We start from the raw sequence: 18,202 nt of genomic DNA, 5'->3' as shown, positions 1-18,202 counted from the left end.
TCCACAAACAGGAAGCAGTGTCAGTTACCTTGAGAAAGAGCCGTGACAGAGAGAGAAAGAGAGACAAAGAGAGAGCTCTTAAGAGTAAAAAGAGAGCCAATACTCCAGGTGCTTGGTGATACCTAGGCAGAATGGGAGTCTACTTATTCCAGACAATAAGCTGTTAAGGTATTGTGACTGGCCGATTATGAGTAATTTTGACCTATTCCCTATTCTCACTGACAACTGTGCAGAGGGCAAGTCATAGCAGTAGCACACACACATCTCTTCAAGAGGCAAATCACACAAAGGCAGTGAACAATATGACAGACACATTCAGCTGGAAACATAAAAACACCATCAAGAATACCAATCTATTTAAGTTTGAAATAGATAAACTTAAAAACTTACAAAACTGAGGTAAAATACTCAATGGCACTCTAAGAACAAGACTTTAAAATAACTATAATTAATATTATCAGAAACATGAGAATACAAACAAGGAGTATTAGGGGAAAACTAATTCAAGTTCATGAAAATACAAATTTTTGAAATAAAATGAAACTCTATCAGGCCTTGAAAATATAGTAAAAAGGGGAAAAGAAACAAAAATCGATGAAAGAAAAGTACAGAAAAAAGGACATGAGATGGGGAGGTTCCAGTTCATAAGGCTAACAGGAGCTCCCATAAGAAAAAAACAGGATAGGGAGAAATATTTGAACAAATGACAAGTGAGACTGTCCCAGAACTGAATATAAGTACTCAAAGGTTCTCAACGAGAGCCTGAGCCAATTCAATTAAGAAAAAATTCAAGAAATATTTAAGTCAAATTTCAGAATATCAAGGATAGAGAACTAGTCCTCAAAGCCAAGAAAGATTTTTTTAAAAATTCTTAGAAAAGGAACATAAACCAGGATAACATCAGATTTTCATTAGCAACAATGAAGGGAAGAAGATGAGGCAGCAAATCTTCAAAGTACTATGGAAAAAGAACTGTAAACTGAGTTCTTTATCCAGTCAAACTGTTATTCAAACTTTTGCTTCCAGTCTTTATGGAGTGTCAGGAACAGATCTACCCTTCCACCTTAAACAACTGGAAAAGTGAACAACAAAGGACAGTGATACTTGTGAGATGGAAAACAAATGAGGTAAGCCCAGCAACTGCCCCTACCTTACTGCCTGGTATTTCCCAACTGGACACAGGGAGAGGGTACTCAAAGCTTGGCAGTTTCCCTGAGCTAAGGAATTGGGTTAAGAGTTTAGGAGATTGAAAACCACCAAATTTGCAAGGTAGAGAATCAAAGAATAGAAAGCTACAAAGAGTGTGCTAAAGATCTGAAGAGAATTCCACTTGAATCTCCTGCTAAGTGACAATGAGTGCATATATGTATAAACTAGCTCCAGTCAAGGAAAGACCCCTGGCAAGGGTCAGGTGGAACAATCCCCAAAGCTCACTCAGGGTTGGAAATATTTCACATTTCAAACAGCCAGAATAAAAAGACCTCCAATTAATGCAGCACTGGGACACTGAAACAGCTTTCATAATTATATTCCACATGTTCAAAAGGTAGAGAAAAAAGTTAAGTATGAAAGATACAAATGCAATATATAAAAAAAGACACAAACTTCAAGAGATGAAAAATGTATATTCTGAGATGAAAAATTGACTATATATGGAATTAATAGCAGACTAGAAATGAGAGGAAAAAAAGATTAATGCACTTGAAGATGGAGCAATAGAAACTATCCAAAAATGAAACACAGGGATAAAAGAGTGAATAAAAAGGAACGAAACATTACTGATCTGTAGATTACCAAGTGATTTAATGCTTAACTACTATGAATCCCAGAAGAAAAGGGACTGGGAAAAACTGGGAAAATTTTTTGAAGAAATAATGGCTGAAAGGTTTCCAAACGTGATGAAAATTATAAGTGCATAGATCAAAGAAACTCAATGAACTTCAACAAAGTAAACATGAAGAAAACTATACTATAGCGTTTCATATCAGATTGCTTCTAGTGGTACAGAATATCTAAAAGGCAGTCAGAGGAAAATAAGACACTTTGCATACAGAGGAAAAAGTGAAATAATGGACTTCTTATCAGAATCAGAGAATGCAAGAAGATAGTGAAGGGACATCTTTAATGTACAGGAAGAAAAAACCCTCCTACTTAGACTACTACACCCATCAAAAAATATCTTTCTAAAACAAAGGCAAAATAAAGACATTTTCAGACATATAAATATCAAGTGAATTCACCAGCACACCAGTACTATGAATTATCATTCAAACCTGAGGATTTATGGGCATTTCCTGAGAAATCGTGGAAAATTTCTCTCAAGAAGAATAACCAGGGAATATTCTCCAGCATGAAGAAAAATAAACTAAGGGAAGAGTGGGATTCAAGGAATGATGCTAAGGAAAGAAATTAGCAAATCTTGCTAAGTGTATTGATTTTAAATTATTTTAAAATAAAATCTGTCAGTAAACTTTCAGATGCTATTAACATGGAAGATATGGGACAAGGGAGAATGCAGGAGGTTGTCTTCTATTACTTAGGGGAAGAATACAAATACAAGTTAACTCCAGATTTTATAAATATATTATTTAATGTATGTGTTTAAAATACAAAAGGTAACTCTTAAAAATTAACTAGAATGTTATCTTTCTGTGACATCTCAAAGGAAAAAATATTGGAAATTCAAAAAAGAATGCTAACTCAAAGATACCACTTATGAATTAGTCATAGAAATGTCACAAAACTAATAAAAATATATTACCATACAATTTATCTATTTCCTACATAAGCATGATGCTTCATGGATACTGAGTAGAAAGAAACAATCATCAGTTATTTTGGAAACAAAGGGTTAAAAGGCATTTGGGCACCCCTACAGTCAAACCATTAATCCTTTAAACAGTTAAAACTCTTATCTAACAACTTAATATTTTATTGGATGAATAATTTAGTAATCAAGTTAAATGTCATAATCAGGGGTTTTAATATAAATTTGTTCCTAATTAGCTTTGCACAAATGTATAGTAACACATATCTACTCAAATATTTCCATTTTTCTTAAAAAAAGCATGGTGACTTAGAAGTACTTAAAATCAAAATGATATGAATTAAGCAAATTGAGCAAACACACAGAGCTAGAGTCTGAAACATAGGTTTAAAGGAGACAATGGGAGAAGAAGGTTGTGAGCCAATACCCACATGGGCAAAATCTCTGATAAGGAGGAACGGTTTACTTGCACAGTGGATGGGCATGACAGTGGTGCAGTGATGCTATTGGGTTTGGCAGTGCTGGTTTGAGAGTGGTGGGAAGGGGAGAGTGGTGGGGAAGGGGCTGTCCATGGAACTGTGGGGAGAATTAGGAGAGGGAGCAGGTGAACTCTGGGGATTTGCAGGTATGTGGTTTAAACTTCCAAGGTTGGGAATGTTCTTTTGGCAAATATGGCAGGGAGGGTTACTGGTTTAGGGTGTTGGATGTGTGGGGCATGCAGGACAGGGTGCACCCGGGCAGGCTTCTGGGGAGTGTGTGTTTATCTTATCATAGTGTGTTGTATCAGTGGGTAGAGACCCACATAATGAGGAGGGAGGTGTTAGTTTCCCATCCTGGGGAGTCCTGCTATGTTCTCAAATAGAGGGGTGGGAACCTCTTGATAGCATAGACAGTGCTTAATAGGAGAGGACAGGCAAGTATGTCAGCCCTCAATGTTGGTGGAATTTTGTTCTTCAAGGAGGGAAGCTTTGTGGTTGCTGTGGGTCCCAAGGGAAGGTGGAAGGAGGAATAGAACAGGTGGAACACGGGGCATTTTGGGGGAGATGGAAGTGTTCTCCATGATCTTGCAATGAGGGATATAGGCTATATTTACAAAAGTATATGGTCCAAAATGTAAACCATCATGTAAATCATTGACCATGGTTAGTAGCAGTGTTTCAATATTTGTATACAATTGTAACAAATGTACCACGCACATGTAAAATGTTATTAAGAGGGGAACAGAAAAAAGGGTGAGGGATGTTGGGTATATGGGAATCCCCTATTCTGTATGTGAGTTTTCTGTAACCTAAAGCTTCTTTGAAGACAAAATGAAAAAAAAATTAAGACACTGGGGGAATGGAGGAAAATGTCACTGTGCATACAAGACAATAGATCTTACACTGATGAAGGACATCAAAAAACTTTAATTTTATATTTTATTATATTATTCCAATTTTTTAAAAAAAATTTTCTATTTTATTTGTTATTTTAAAAACTATCATTATTATTTCATTTTCTTATTAATTAGATTTGGTTTCTTTGTTGGCTTCTTTTTTGAAGAAGTTTTGGATCACAGAAGGATTACAACTGAGGCAGGAGAGGATCATCGAGGCTGTGTGTCAGTGATGGGGGATGCATGGGGAGGAGGTTCACCTAGGGCATACCTATGAGGCATACAAATGTGTTCAAGTGCTCATGGGGCATTGTTACAGTGGGTGGACATTCACACAATAACTGAAAGATGGGACGTGGATGTGGCTCAAGTGATTAGGCTCCCATCTACCATATAGAAGGTCAAGGGTTTGAGTCCCAGGGCCTCCTGGTGAAGGAAAGCTGGCCCATGTGGTGAGCTGGCCTGTATGGCAAGCTGACCTGAGTGACGAATTGGCCTGAGTGAAGAGCTGACCCACGTGGAGTGCTGGCCCATGCAGGAGTGCTGGTGCAGCAAGATGACACAACAAAGAGAGACACAGAGGACATACAATAAGAGATGCCACAGACCAGGAAGCTGAAGTGGTGCAAGAGATTGAACATCTCTCTCCCACTCTGGCAGGTCGCAGATCGGTTCCTGGTGTTGCCTAAAGAGAAGACAAGCAGACACAGAAGAACACAGAGCAAATGGACAGAGAAAGCAGAAAGCAAGCCCAAAACAATGGAGGTGGGGGGGGGAGGGCGAGAAAAAAAAAAAATAACTGAAAGAATATCAAATTCCCATCCTTGGGAGCTCTGCCACATGTCTAGTGGGACAGTAAGAATCCCCTAAGTACAGAGGCATGACTACTGAAGGAGGATTGACCACAGATGGGCCCCTGATACTGATGACTGTACTTATGAACCTTTACTTTTGAAATTGAACCTTATCCTAGTATTATAGGGTGCCTAAGAGTTACCTTCTGAGTTACCTCCTTGTTGCTCAAATGTGGCCGCTGTCTAATCCAAATCAGCATAAAAGTGCATTATCTTTCCCTCAACATGGGACATGACTCCCAGGGATGAACCTCTCTGGCACCAAAGGATTACTACCAAGTACCAACTAGCAATGCAATTGAAAAAAGACCTTGACCAAAAGTGTGAAAGGGTAAAGACAAATGAGTTTATATGTCTAAGAGACTACAAAGTGAGTTGGAAGCTAATTTCAGAGGTTACGCTTATGCATGTTTCAGCAGGATTTCATTGAGGCCAAAGTAAATATTGCCTCAAAGAGATGGATTCCTGAGAGCTCTGGAGACATCCAGACACTATAGTCAGGGCAGACAGCTCAGAAGTTTGGCGCCCTGCCCATGGGCCCTACTTTTGCTCCCCAGTGTGACAGAGTTGGGCTCAGCTGTGGTTTCCCAACACATGCCTCTCCTGTTCCTTCTATTTGAACCTATGGTTAGTACTAGAGTTGATAGGTATACGTCCAAGAGGCTTAAATCTTTGAGCTGTCCATGTGCCAGCTGGGCCCTGAATTTCAAAAGAGTTGAAATACCTACTTTAGTTCATTGGACCCACACAGGACAACTAACAAGGAGATGATGATGAACAATGCCCATCCCAAGGAACAGAGAGAGTCCGCAATTGCAAGTAAGATAATCCCATCCATCTGCCCCATGGGATCTAAGCCCCTCTCAATTGGAAGTGGAGTGGGCATCACCATCCCAGAATTCTCAGGAGAATGAACAATAGACTACAGTAGACTTACTGATATTCTACTATAGACTTATTGTAATTCTAGGAATTGAAGAACTTTTATCATTAATGTGGAAGCAGTGGCCACTGGATGTTCTGAGGGGAGCAAGAGGGAAAAACAGGTGTAATATGAGGCCATTTTCAGAACTTGGGAATGACACTGCAATGCCAGATACAAATCAATATATATCTTGTCATAACTTACTAAATTGTGTGGGGGATAGCGTAAACTACAATGTAAACTATAAACCACGCTTAGTCGCGATGCTTCAAAACGTGTTCTTCAATTGTAACAAATGCACCACACTAATGAAGGGTGTTGTATATGTGGGAAAATGTGGGAGGGTAGGGAATGGGGCATATGGGAATCTCCTATATTTTTTTATGTAACATTTATGAAACCTATCTTTTTAAAAAAAAATAGTATACTAAATAGAAGGGAAAAAAGAGTAATACATGTAATAAAAGTTGTAGCAAATGAAAAAAAAAGTATATTGGGAAGTGCAGCAGATGTGGCTCAAGCGGTTGAGTGCCTGCTTCCCACATGGGAGGTACCAGGTTCAATTCCCAGTACCTCCTAAAAACAAAAAAGCAAACAAATGAAAAAACTAACTCAGGGGAGCCAATTGGCTCAGTAGGTGAGTGCCAGCTTCCCACATACGAGGCCCCATTTAAATCCCCAGTCACAGTACTGGAAAAAAAAGTCATACTGGGGGGAAAAATCCAGCAATGTCCAGATTTACTTCTTTAATATGAATATGTGGGTTGAATTCCATGTCTATTTTTCGTTCTTTTCAAATAAAGGAGACAACCATGAACTTACTTCCCAATTAACCAAAGCAACAAGAGAAATTCATGCTTGGTATAAAAGATATAGCAAAAGAAAGGTTAAATAATTCAAGATATATCACAAGTTTACATACTCTGCAAATGATTCTTCAGTATTTCTATCTTATACATAAGGTTGTTAGATTATAATTCTTCTCATTTACTTACCTTATTCCAAAGCTTCACTTTGAATACTAACATGTTCAAAATCTCAAAAAATTATCATACCATATGTCCTTCAGCTCGAGCTTTATTCTGCATAGCTTCATGTTTTCGCTGTAGGAATTCTTCCACTTGTTTAGCTCTTTCCACAGCTAGCTGTCCTTTTTGCCTGAGTAATTTAGACAAATAAAGTTGGCCATTTTGATACCAAGAAATTAATTCAAAATACTCTAAAAAGTTAAAAAATTATAATTATTCTAAATAATTTGGGGGGGGTTCTGAATAAAAAGAAATGCTTAAATGAAATAAAACATTTCTCTGCAATGAAGAAATAGCTACATAAATACTGGCATCTATTACCTACATCACATTTCATAATATTTTAAATAGAAATAAAATCTATACCACTACTCCATAGTTTAACAAAACGGTTTCTCTTATATTTATTTCATCTATTCTACTTACAGACAGATAAAATTATATGACTGTACTTAATTATAGGAGACTCTCAACAGTTCCCATGTAGTTAATCTTATTCAGTACTTAGTATCAAACATATCTAAGAATCTTCTTTAATCATTATTAAAGATAAATTAAAGCAGTATAGTATCAATATCAAAACTGATCAAAAAGATTAGAAAGTCTAATTTTCAAGGCTGAGTTTTTGAAAACATAAAAAGCTATGTCTGGGCCCAGGCCATTTTGTCCAGGTCCAGCGCCTGTTTTGGCAAGATCGTTAATAAAATTCTTTTCTCCTCCAAAAAAAAAAGAAGCTATGTCTGGGGAAATGGACATGGCTCCAGTGATTGAGCTCCCACCTACCACACGGGAGGTCCCAAGTTTGGTTCCCAGTGCTTCCTGGAGGAGATGAGCAAGAAAGTAAGCTGCACAATGTGCTGATGCAATAAGATGACACAACAAGGAGACACAAAGAAGAAACACAATGAGAGAGACAACAAAGCAGGGAGCAGAGGTGACTCAAGCAATTGAGCAACACTCTCCCATATGGGAGGTCCCAGATTAAGTTCCCAATGCCTCCTAAAGAGAAGATGAGCAGAAGACACAGAGAGCACACAGAGAATGGACACAGAGAGCAGACAGCAAGCACAAACAATGAGGGGGATAATAAATAAGTCTTTAAAAAATAAAACCTATGCCTGGATTCTTGAATATCACATGTATTAAAAAGGGAAATGGATAGGCTATAGAAAAATTAAAACCAGTTACATATTTTAAGTTTCTCCAATTTTATTTCTGTATCTTTCTCTGACAATTATGAAAGAATTTAAACATGCTGAGCTAAGAGTACAAATATAAATATGTATAACGTTTATTAAGCATCTACTATACACCTACACACATAAACACACACACACCAAAATACAATGCTAACTACTAGAGATAGAAATATAAATAAAACCCAGCCCCAATAATCAGAGAACTCATAGCACAGTATCAACTGCAGTTAAATTTTAGAAGTGAAGAAGAAAGATGATTAAATTACTGGGCTGTGATTTTACTCAGATTTTGGTAACTAAGGCACACAGACTTCCTACAGACTTTCTTTACGAGCTATAACTGAATCATGCTATGAAAAATACATGAAACAATGCGCTTTCGGTTCTATAGTAAGATTTATGCACTTCTGATTTTGAGGCCGAAAATAATCATTCCCTTTCCATTTATGGTAACAACTACTGAAGTATACAAAAATACTTTAAATATGAAATTAAGCTTTAAAATCTTAAAAACTGTTAACTCACAAAGCTATCAATGATAATGATCTAAGGTTCATTTACCTTATTTGGTACTTAAAAGAGATTCTTGTAAAATTTCCATAATTGGAATCGTTCAGAATTAGATAATCTCTGTAGCCGGTTTAAGGGCTTATTGTTGTGATCAGATGTGTCTTGATGGCCAAATCTTAAGCTAGTTCCATACCAACAATTTTAGGACTACACTTCACTCAGGCCATATTTACTTGAGTAGGTTGAGAATAATGAATGAGAAATTCATCCATAACTGTACTGCACACAGGCTGTCCTCTAGTAATCATATCACTGTATAACTCCAAGACTAATAAGGTACTTCTGATCCAGATGCAACATATCTCTAGCGTATATCCAAGGATGGTTGCATTCTGATTTACTGTGGCCCCATTTATATAAAGCTGGACCTGAAGAAGACAGATTAACTTTCTGGAGGTTTCTTCAGCATATCATCCAAAACTGCATGTTTAATGGTAAGGTTCTTCAGAGGAATCCTAGAAGCTTACACCTCCATCTTCAGTTGGATAAAATTGCTGACCCTCTGTTGTGAATCCTGACTACCTTCATTTCCTTCTCTAAATTTAAATAAAAAGTGTTTGACTTCCCATCCCAGAATATTGTCTGTGTCTAGTATTTGTGTGATCACATACATTAATAGAGCAGTTGTACAAAATATTTTACTAAGAACCTAGTCATATGTATAAGTGCTTTGATTTACAGATTTTCATGTATGTTTCATACCATTTGTGTATAACTAATACCATCTGCTCCATTTATTTTTATGTTCTAAGTTTTGCCTCATTGAATAATCATTTCCAAGGCCAGAGTAAGTAAGCAGGTTAATATATAACTGGCTGCTTTCAATCACTAACCTAAAACCTTGTAGTGATTTTTGTTTAATATACTTCTTTTTTCCTCTCATATAGTAAACAAATATTTCTTTAATACCAAAGATTTTCCAACATTATATCTGTCTTGAAATTATAAAAATTAACAAAACAATGTTCCTACTTGGGCTAGTCACAGAACAGACGGTTGTTTTTTTTAGAGATTTATTTATTTATTTCTCTCCCCTTCTCCACCCCACCCCAGTTGTCTGTTCTCTGTGTCTATTTTGCTGCGTGTTCTTTGTCCACTCCTGTTGTTGTCAGCAGCACGGGAATCTGTGTTTCTTTTTGTTGTGTCATATTGTTGTTGTGTCAACTCTCCGTGTGTGCGGCACCATTCCTGGGTAGGCTGAACTTTCTTTCACGCTCGGCGGCTCTCCTTATGGGGCGCACTCCTTGCGCATGGGGCTCCCCTACATGGGGGACATCCCTGCGTGTCACAGCACTCCTTGTGCACATCAGCACTACGCATGGGCCAGCTCCACATGGGTCAAGGAGGCCCAGGGTTTGAACCCTGGATCTCCCATGTAGTAGATGGACGCCCTAACCACTGGGCCAAGTCCGCTTCCCCAGATGGTTTTTTAAAATATGTAAGATTATACATTTGAATATTATTCAGTAATAAAGAGAAAAACTAGAGATACATGGTACATGGATGAACGTTAAAATCACGTTTGCTAAAAGTCAGAAGAGACCACAAACTGTATCATTCCATGTACATGAAATGTCTAGAATAGACAAATCTATAGAGACAGAAAGTAGATTATTGGTTGGTTGCCTAAGGTGGAAATTAAGAATAAATGTTCATGAAAGATCTTATTGGGATGATAAAAAAGTTCAAAAACGGGTTTACAGTGATAGTTACACAAACTGGGAAATTTAAAAAACATCAATGAATTTTACATTTGACATGGGTCAAGTATATATCATGTAAAGTAAGCCTCGAAAAAGTTATAAAAAACAATGAGAAAAAAATAACATGGTAACAGCAATGGTATAGACATGCAAAAGGCAATACTTATGAGGGGTAAAGAAAGGCTTCCTGAAGAATGCATTTTAAGAATTAGTGAAGGTTAAGTACACATTAACTAGATGAACAGAGAAAATACAAAAGAAAGGCACGGAAGTAAGAAGTATCATGGGGGAAACGGACTTGGCCCAGTGGTTAGGGCGTCCATCTACCACATGGGAGGTCCACGGTTCAAACCCCGGGCCTCCTTGACCCGTGTGGAGCTAGCCCATGCGCAGTGCTGATGCGCGCAAGGAGTGCCCTGACATGCAGGGGTGTCCCCCGTGTAGAGGAGCCCCATGTGCAACGAGTGCGCCCTGTAAGGAGAACCGCCCAGCGGGAAAGAAAGTGCAGCCTGCCCAGGAATAGCGCTGCCCACACTTCCCGTGCCACTGATGACAGCAGAAGCGGACAAAGAAACAAGACGCAGCAAATAGACACGGAGAACAGACAACCGGGGGGGGGGGGGAGGGATTAAAAATAAATAAAATAAATCTTAAAAAAAAAAAGTATCATGTATCACGGTTACTTGAGGAATTATAAGCAGTTCAGTTATTTGGGAGAATAAAGCATAACACAGGACAGGGAGTATCAAGAAAAGAAACTAAAGAAACAACTTAGCATAAGATCTTTAAGAACCTGGGGTACTTGTAGATAGTGAGAAGTCACTGTCAAACCTAAACAGGAATTAAATATTTCCATTGTAAATAATTTAATGAAGAAGATAATCTGAAAAAAAAAGGAGTTAAATTAGAAAGGCAATAATAAGGATGAGAAAATAAGAGGGTTTTAAGTAGGTAATGATGGTAGAATGGGAACAAAGGAAAGAGTCAAACATTCAGGACGTATAATCAGCAAGATAATAGGGCATGTGTAAAAAGTAAGCAATGAGAATACTGAATTAAAATTCTGGCAGGTGATGGGATTATGTTTCACAGTTTCAGTAGATAAAATATATCTTTCTAGTGTGTACCCATATATATATATGGAAAAATTTTTAATTAAATATTTTTACTGTTCATGAAATTAAGCATAAAGAAATTAAAATTATTCTAATGTAAAGGGACCATCAGTCTCATGTAGTAATTAAAGCTTGTGTTTATAAAGCCAAATAAAAGATGTTGAACAATGCAACTTATTTATTTTGTAAATTCTAAGGCTGACATGAATATATTGATTTTGGGAGCTCAGGAAAGGCTCTATTAAAACATGAAAGTAGAATTATAATATTACTTTTAGAGCTAAAATTTCAAGTCTGTGAATTGGATAGCCCGGGGCAGTGTATTCCACATTAAATATTAAAATGAGAATAATTCGAAACTGAAATAATTAAAAAAACTTAAGCCTCATGATTCTTGAACCTCTTGAGATTCAGATTATATAACAGATTTCAGTAAAGTGTGCATGAATTTAGGTTGCATTACTAATGTTTAAATAAAATTACTGACTGCCTGTTTTAGAGAAAACATTTGCTGACTAGATATGGAGAGTAGAATAGCAGACAATAAATATCTTCTCATGATCTATATCCTGACACAATAGGAAAAAAAATACAGAAAGAGATAAATTAATTAATATGATCCTCTGGTAAATATCCTAATAGATTAATCACAAAATTTGAAATAATTTATACTTAGATTATAGTTAAACCTAAACACCAGGGAGAGAATTGTGAGAGGATGGTGGAGTATGAAGCTCTAAGAATCAATCATTAACCAAAACAATTTTTGAAACGATAGGAACTGTGTGAATCAACTATTTCAGAAAAACAGGGGAACTGTTTTTGAACTTTGCAGCCATGCAGCAACCAGGGAAGAGGAAGATGAAGAGGCTGGTAAAATGTGATAAATATAAAAGTAAATTTCACACTCCTCATCCCCCCTACCACAACAATGTATCAGGCAGCAGTGGAGACTGTAACCTATGTTCTGGATGCAGCATGATGCCAGAATAGGAAATAAGGATCGTGTCCTAAAAAAAAAAAACAAAAAAACAGGTTGTTTGGTGTCACTAGTGATCACAGCTTTGATTTTGATCACTAGGGAACTAGCAAGGAAGGCAGCCACTGTTTTAGTCCTCACACGTATAAAAGTTTTTAAGAAACAGTACCCTTTTTAGTTTGTTTCCTTTTCATTCCTGTTCCCATTTGGGTGCAAAAATAATTTGAAAAAGTCACAAACTGATGGTTCCAGCCCCTGACAAGAAAAAATTCTAGCAAATCCATGAGGAATAGGAGAATGAGATTTTCAGCATTACAACTTAATACTGAGAATGTCCAGTTCTCAACAAAAAATTACAAAGCACATAAAAAACAAAACAAAACAGGAAAATACAGCTCATTGTAAGGATAAATTCAAAAGAGATCCACACCAAAACACATTATAGTAAAACTGTCAAAATCCAGAGAAAAAGACAGAATTCTTAAAGAAACTGAAAAGGGACATGTCATGTATGAGGGATTCTCAATAAGATTAACAGAGGATTTCTTATCAGAATTAATGGATGCCAAAAGGTAACAGGAGATGTCCTAGAAAGGTGACAGACTAGAAAGACACAGGATTCTCTTCCCTCACAGAAAAACAGCTAGAGGACAGGCAGAACCAACCTGGAAAAAATAATCTTCTAGGGTTGAGGATACCAGGGGAAGGCTAGACACCACCCAGAAGAGAAAGGAGCAAAGGAAAAGATTCACCATGGCAAAACTGTGAGTTAAAAGCCACAGCTACAACTGCCGGCATCCTCTCCTGGCCTATAGACAACTTTTGAATTCTCAGGCCTTGGGGCCAACACCTACAAAGGCATCCCCAGGGATCCACCTCCCCAGGGAAGGGGAGAGAGAGGGACAGAGCCAAAGGCTGACTCAGCTTATGACCCATAAATTTGATCTGCTGTGTCCCACAAGCCCATCTAGATCAGATGGGGCTGCACCATTGTCTGTCTTGGGAGACAGCAAGGGACTAAAGAGATCCGGACCTCTCAATCTCTCTCCCTGCTGACCAGGAGTAGCTGTTGAGGACGCAGAGGGGAGTGGAATTATTTCCCACCCATAAAAAGGGAGGGGACTGCCAGCAAAAGTTAGAGAATTGCCTTTGAGAAAGTTTGAAATATGAGACTCTTAGTCTCCAGGGAAGATCTTCTATCACATTAATCCAGGCTGCATTACAGTGAACATGCTTCAACCAGACTTTGACCTGAGAGGGCTGCCAAAGAACACCATCTGGTGGAGGACCAAGAAAGTGCAAGTGAGGAAGCTAAGCCTAACTCAGCATATAAATGCATTACTTCACCCCCAGCATGGGACATGACTCCTGGAGATAAGCCTCCCTGGCACTGAGGAATTATAACCAAGCACAAACTAGCAGTGCATTTGGAAAAAGACCTTGATCAAAAGGGGAAAATATTAAATACAAATGAGTATTCATGTCTAAGAGATTTCAAAGTCAGTTGGGGGGTCATTTCAGAGGTTACATTATATATGTCTCAGCATGATCTCACTGACTGCCAGTAAACAGTGCCTCAAACAGAGGGGCTCCTAAGGGCTCTAGAGAGATCTAAACACTAAAGGCAGGGCAGACAATCTCAGGAATTTGCCATCCTGTCAGTGAGTCTTACTTTGGAAAATATGCTGCCAAATGTAACAGAGTTAGACTCATTTACAATTTTCCTACATGTGACTCTTCTACCTCTTTTATTTGAAACAATAATTATCACTATACCTGTTAAATACATGCCCACAAGACATAAATCTTCAGTCTAATTCATATCTATGGAGTCATGAATCTCAGCAAGAGTCTTCAGTTCATTGCATTCACCCAGGACAACTAAAAAAAGGATGAGGATAGACAAAGGCATTCCAAAACACAGAGAGTATCTACAACTGCAAGCAAGACAGTTCCATCCATCTGCCCCATGGGATCTAAGCTCCCTTTCAATCAGAAACAGAGTGGGAATCATCAACCCCAAATCCTCAAGATTGAGGAATGAACAAACATAAGGGAGAAAGGCAACTATGGCCTTAAGTAGACTTATGATTATAGCAATGGAAGAATTTGTATCATTGATACAAAGGTAGTGGGTGAGCTTAAGTCTATTCTTCAGACCCCTCCATTGGGAGAGCTTTCCAATAAACTTTCTGGCTATAATCATCAGTCTCCACATCCCAGTGCGCACCTTTTTCTCCAAAATTTGGTGCCGAAAGCCAGGAATGGGGTTGTGTTGAGACTGACTGACCATGAGGAATCTCTGCCCTGCCGCTGCTGAGAACCCATCCGACACTGGACACTGAATCAAATGTGGGTGAGTGAAGGATTTCTCCGCTGGAGCATCCTGCTCACTCTCTCTCTCTTTTTCCTGTTGTCCAGTACAACCCACTGAACATCCTAGTGTTAGGTCAGTGACGCTCACCATCCCTGAGTGCCACGGCGGGCGGGATGCCTACATCATCGTGGGAAGAGACCCCTTGGCTCCAGAGACGTCCAGTCTACCATTTCTTTGGGTGATTTCCAATTGATTCAGGGATGCCTCTCTCACTCGGAATCTCCCATGTTCTTTCCTTTCTAGAGCTCCTTAGTCTCACCCATGCCACCTAAAATGGTGAATTCAATTTTGCCCCCCCAAAAAAACATGTGTCTGGATTGTCTCCTTTATAACCTTAAAACTCTAAACCCTGAAGGAGACATCAGACCAAAAAAGTTCATTTTCTATTCGACCTCTGTGTGGCCACAATACAAACTGGACAAGGAAAATCAATGACCAAAAATGGTACTTTCAATTTCCAAGTTCTCCGAGACTCTAAGAACTTTATCCAGTGCAGTGGCAAGGGGTCTGAGGTTCCTTACATTCAGGCCTTCTTTCATCTTTGTAACTACCCTGCCTCTGTCAATGCTGTTCTTCCTTTACACCAAAAACCTCCTCAAAAGCTTTTTTCTTCCTCCCTTCTGCCCCCAAATCCCCTGAAAACCTCAACTTTGATCCTGCTGATCAAGCTCTTCCTGTTCCTTCTCCAGATATATCCCCGATGTCGCCTCCATTACCCTCCTTGTCTTTTAACTCTCCTTCCTTCCCCCCTCCATGTCATAACTGCCTTCTGCCCCAACTTTCTCCTCTCCTCATACAGGATCCAGGGCTGGTGCTTGCCTCCTCTCCCCACCCCTCCCTGCCCTCCCCACACAGAAAACCCTTCTTCCCACTCTGACACCTCTGATCACGCCCCTCCTCCACCGCTGTATGTCTCATTAGGACCCCCTGACTTCAGCCTCGTCCTGTTCCCCCATACCTCCCCTTGAACCTGCTCCCTTCTCCCCACCCACCACATGCTCTAAAGCCCAACTCCCCGCTCTCAACCCTCCTTCCCCAGCTCCTGTCCTCTCTCTTGAGAAAGTGGCCGAGGCAGAAAGCATTAAGCATGTTCACATCCCCTTCTCCCTCTTTGATCTCTTCCAAATCAAGCACCATCTTGGGTCCTATTCTTCTGATCCTTCTCATTTTATCAGAAATTTCAATACCCAGCTGCCTCTAGTAACTTTAACAAAACTAAAACTGCTTGCCTCTTACAAGTAAGCTTTTAGCTGACTCCTAAGTCTGTGTAAGTGCACTCCTAAAAAGCAATACTACAAAATATGTGTTAAATACCTGTCTATCTAAACTGCTAAATTAAAGCTCAAATGCATATTCCTAACTGGTTGCTGATTACTAGTAAAAGTGTTTTCAAAAACAAGCTTGCATATTACAAGCAATAATGACTCCAGGAAAAAAAATCTTAAAAATGGTAAAATCAAAGATATAAAATAATGAAAAAGTTAAAAATAGCCATGCCAAAGGAATAAATATGAGTCAAGTTAATGAACTTTTATGTTTCCGTTGGTATGTCTTAACTCTTTTTGTGTTTGTTTTCTCATATGGTAATATTAAATTGATAAATGAAATCTCTTAAAAATGCTCTATTCAAATGCATATGGCAAGCTGTAGAAAGTATTATGGTAGTATTGATTAAAGGAATATGTTCTGTAAAAACGGAATTTGTCTTGAAATAAAGTAGCTATACTCTATGTGGCTATGAATACTTATAAGAAGTCTATAGAAGCACTGCTTAAACTGAAATATTAAAATAGCTAATTAAAGGAAGTCATATTTTAATTCTATTGGAAATCTTAGGTTTTCATAAAACAATGAGAAAAGTAGTTTCTCCTGCTCTGTTAAAATAAAATACCTTTTAATTAATTTAATCATGGAAATTGTATGTTGCAAGAAATTTACTTTCAGACAGTTCCCAAATCATTTTAGTAACTTATGAATGTAGGCAGAAGATTCATGAAAAAGCTCAAATAGTATACTGATGCAAAGTTAAAATTTTGCTCTTTCTCTGTTCAGAATAGCTTCTTATACTTTACCTTATCATTTTCTTGGTTGTTGAAGAAAAATAAATCTTATCACTTTATAAATAAATAAAAAAATAAAGGCAGTGGCCACCAGAGTTTCTAAAGGGAGGGAGAGGAAGAAGAGGTGTAAATTGGGGAACTTTGGGGACATTGGAATTGTCCTGCATGATATTGCAATGACGGATACAAGTCATTACACATTTTGGCAAAACTTATAAAATCATGTGATACAAAGTGTAAACCATAATGTAAACTATAGTCCATGGTTAACAGCAATGCTTCAATATGTGTTCATAAATTGCAGCAATGTACTATACTAATGAAAAATGTTATTAATGGGAGAAAGTGTGTGTGTGGGGGGAAGAGAATGAGGAATATGGGAATCCCCTATATTTCTAATGGAACATATATACAAACCAAAGTGTCTATAAAAAATTAATTAAAAAAAAAAAAGTAAGTAACAGAGGCTTTTTCTGTGATTTACAGCCTCTCTTGCCCTTGGTAGTGGGTCTGTACTAACTATTGGGTCCAGGGTCCAGATCTGAGCAACTGACAGGAACAATCATAAAGACCCAGAACAGGCTGAACCAAGAATCAAAGAACAGTAGTAAGACACATCCTCCCACCACTAAATCCCTATGAAAGAGAGATCAATTGAGCATCTAAAATAAACTCACCATCCTAAACAGATGCCTAGACATCAGCAAAAAATTACACACCCTACTAAGAAAACAGAAGAAATGGCCTAAGGAAATGAATACCTCAAATCTCCAGAAGAGACACAAGATTTGAAACAACTAATCATCAAGATACACACAAATTTCCAAAATCAAGTTAATGAGTTGAAAGACAATATGGCTAGAGATAAAGGACATCAAGAACACACTGAGTGAACATAAAGAATTTGAAAACCTGATGAGAATAGTAACAGAGCTCATGGGAACGAAAGACAGAACAAGCGGGATATCAAGAACACACTAGAGGCGGCGGACTTGGCCCAGTGGTTAGGGCATCCATCTGCCACATGGGAGGTCTGCGGTTCAAACCCCGGGCCTCCTTGACCCATGTGGAGCTAGCCCACGCCCACTGCTGATGTGCGCAAGGAGTGCCGTGCCATGAGGGGTGTTCCCATGTAGGGGAGCCCCACGCACAAGGAGTGCGCCCTGTAAGGAGAGCTGCCCAGAGCGAAAGAAAGTGCAGCTTGCCCAGGAATGGCGCCGTCCACACGGAAAGCTGACAAAACAAGATGA

At 38.5% G+C, this 18,202-nt stretch overlaps 1 protein-coding gene across 1 annotated transcript in view; it reads right to left on the bottom strand.

Annotated features, from left to right (window-relative positions):
* NEK1 (NIMA related kinase 1) overlaps positions 1-18,202 on the bottom strand; it is a 250,427-nt gene that overhangs the window by 118,979 nt on the left and 113,246 nt on the right. The window contains 1 exon segment of the mRNA XM_058309299.2: positions 6,977-7,079. Within this exon segment, the coding sequence (XP_058165282.1) occupies positions 6,977-7,079 (103 nt within the window).

The sequence above is a fragment of the Dasypus novemcinctus genome, chromosome 1 (genome assembly GCF_030445035.2).
Source record: "Dasypus novemcinctus isolate mDasNov1 chromosome 1, mDasNov1.1.hap2, whole genome shotgun sequence".
Lineage (NCBI taxonomy): Eukaryota > Metazoa > Chordata > Mammalia > Cingulata > Dasypodidae > Dasypus > Dasypus novemcinctus.
Note: the sequence above shows the minus strand (reverse complement) of the source record. Positions and strands in the feature narration are given on the sequence as shown.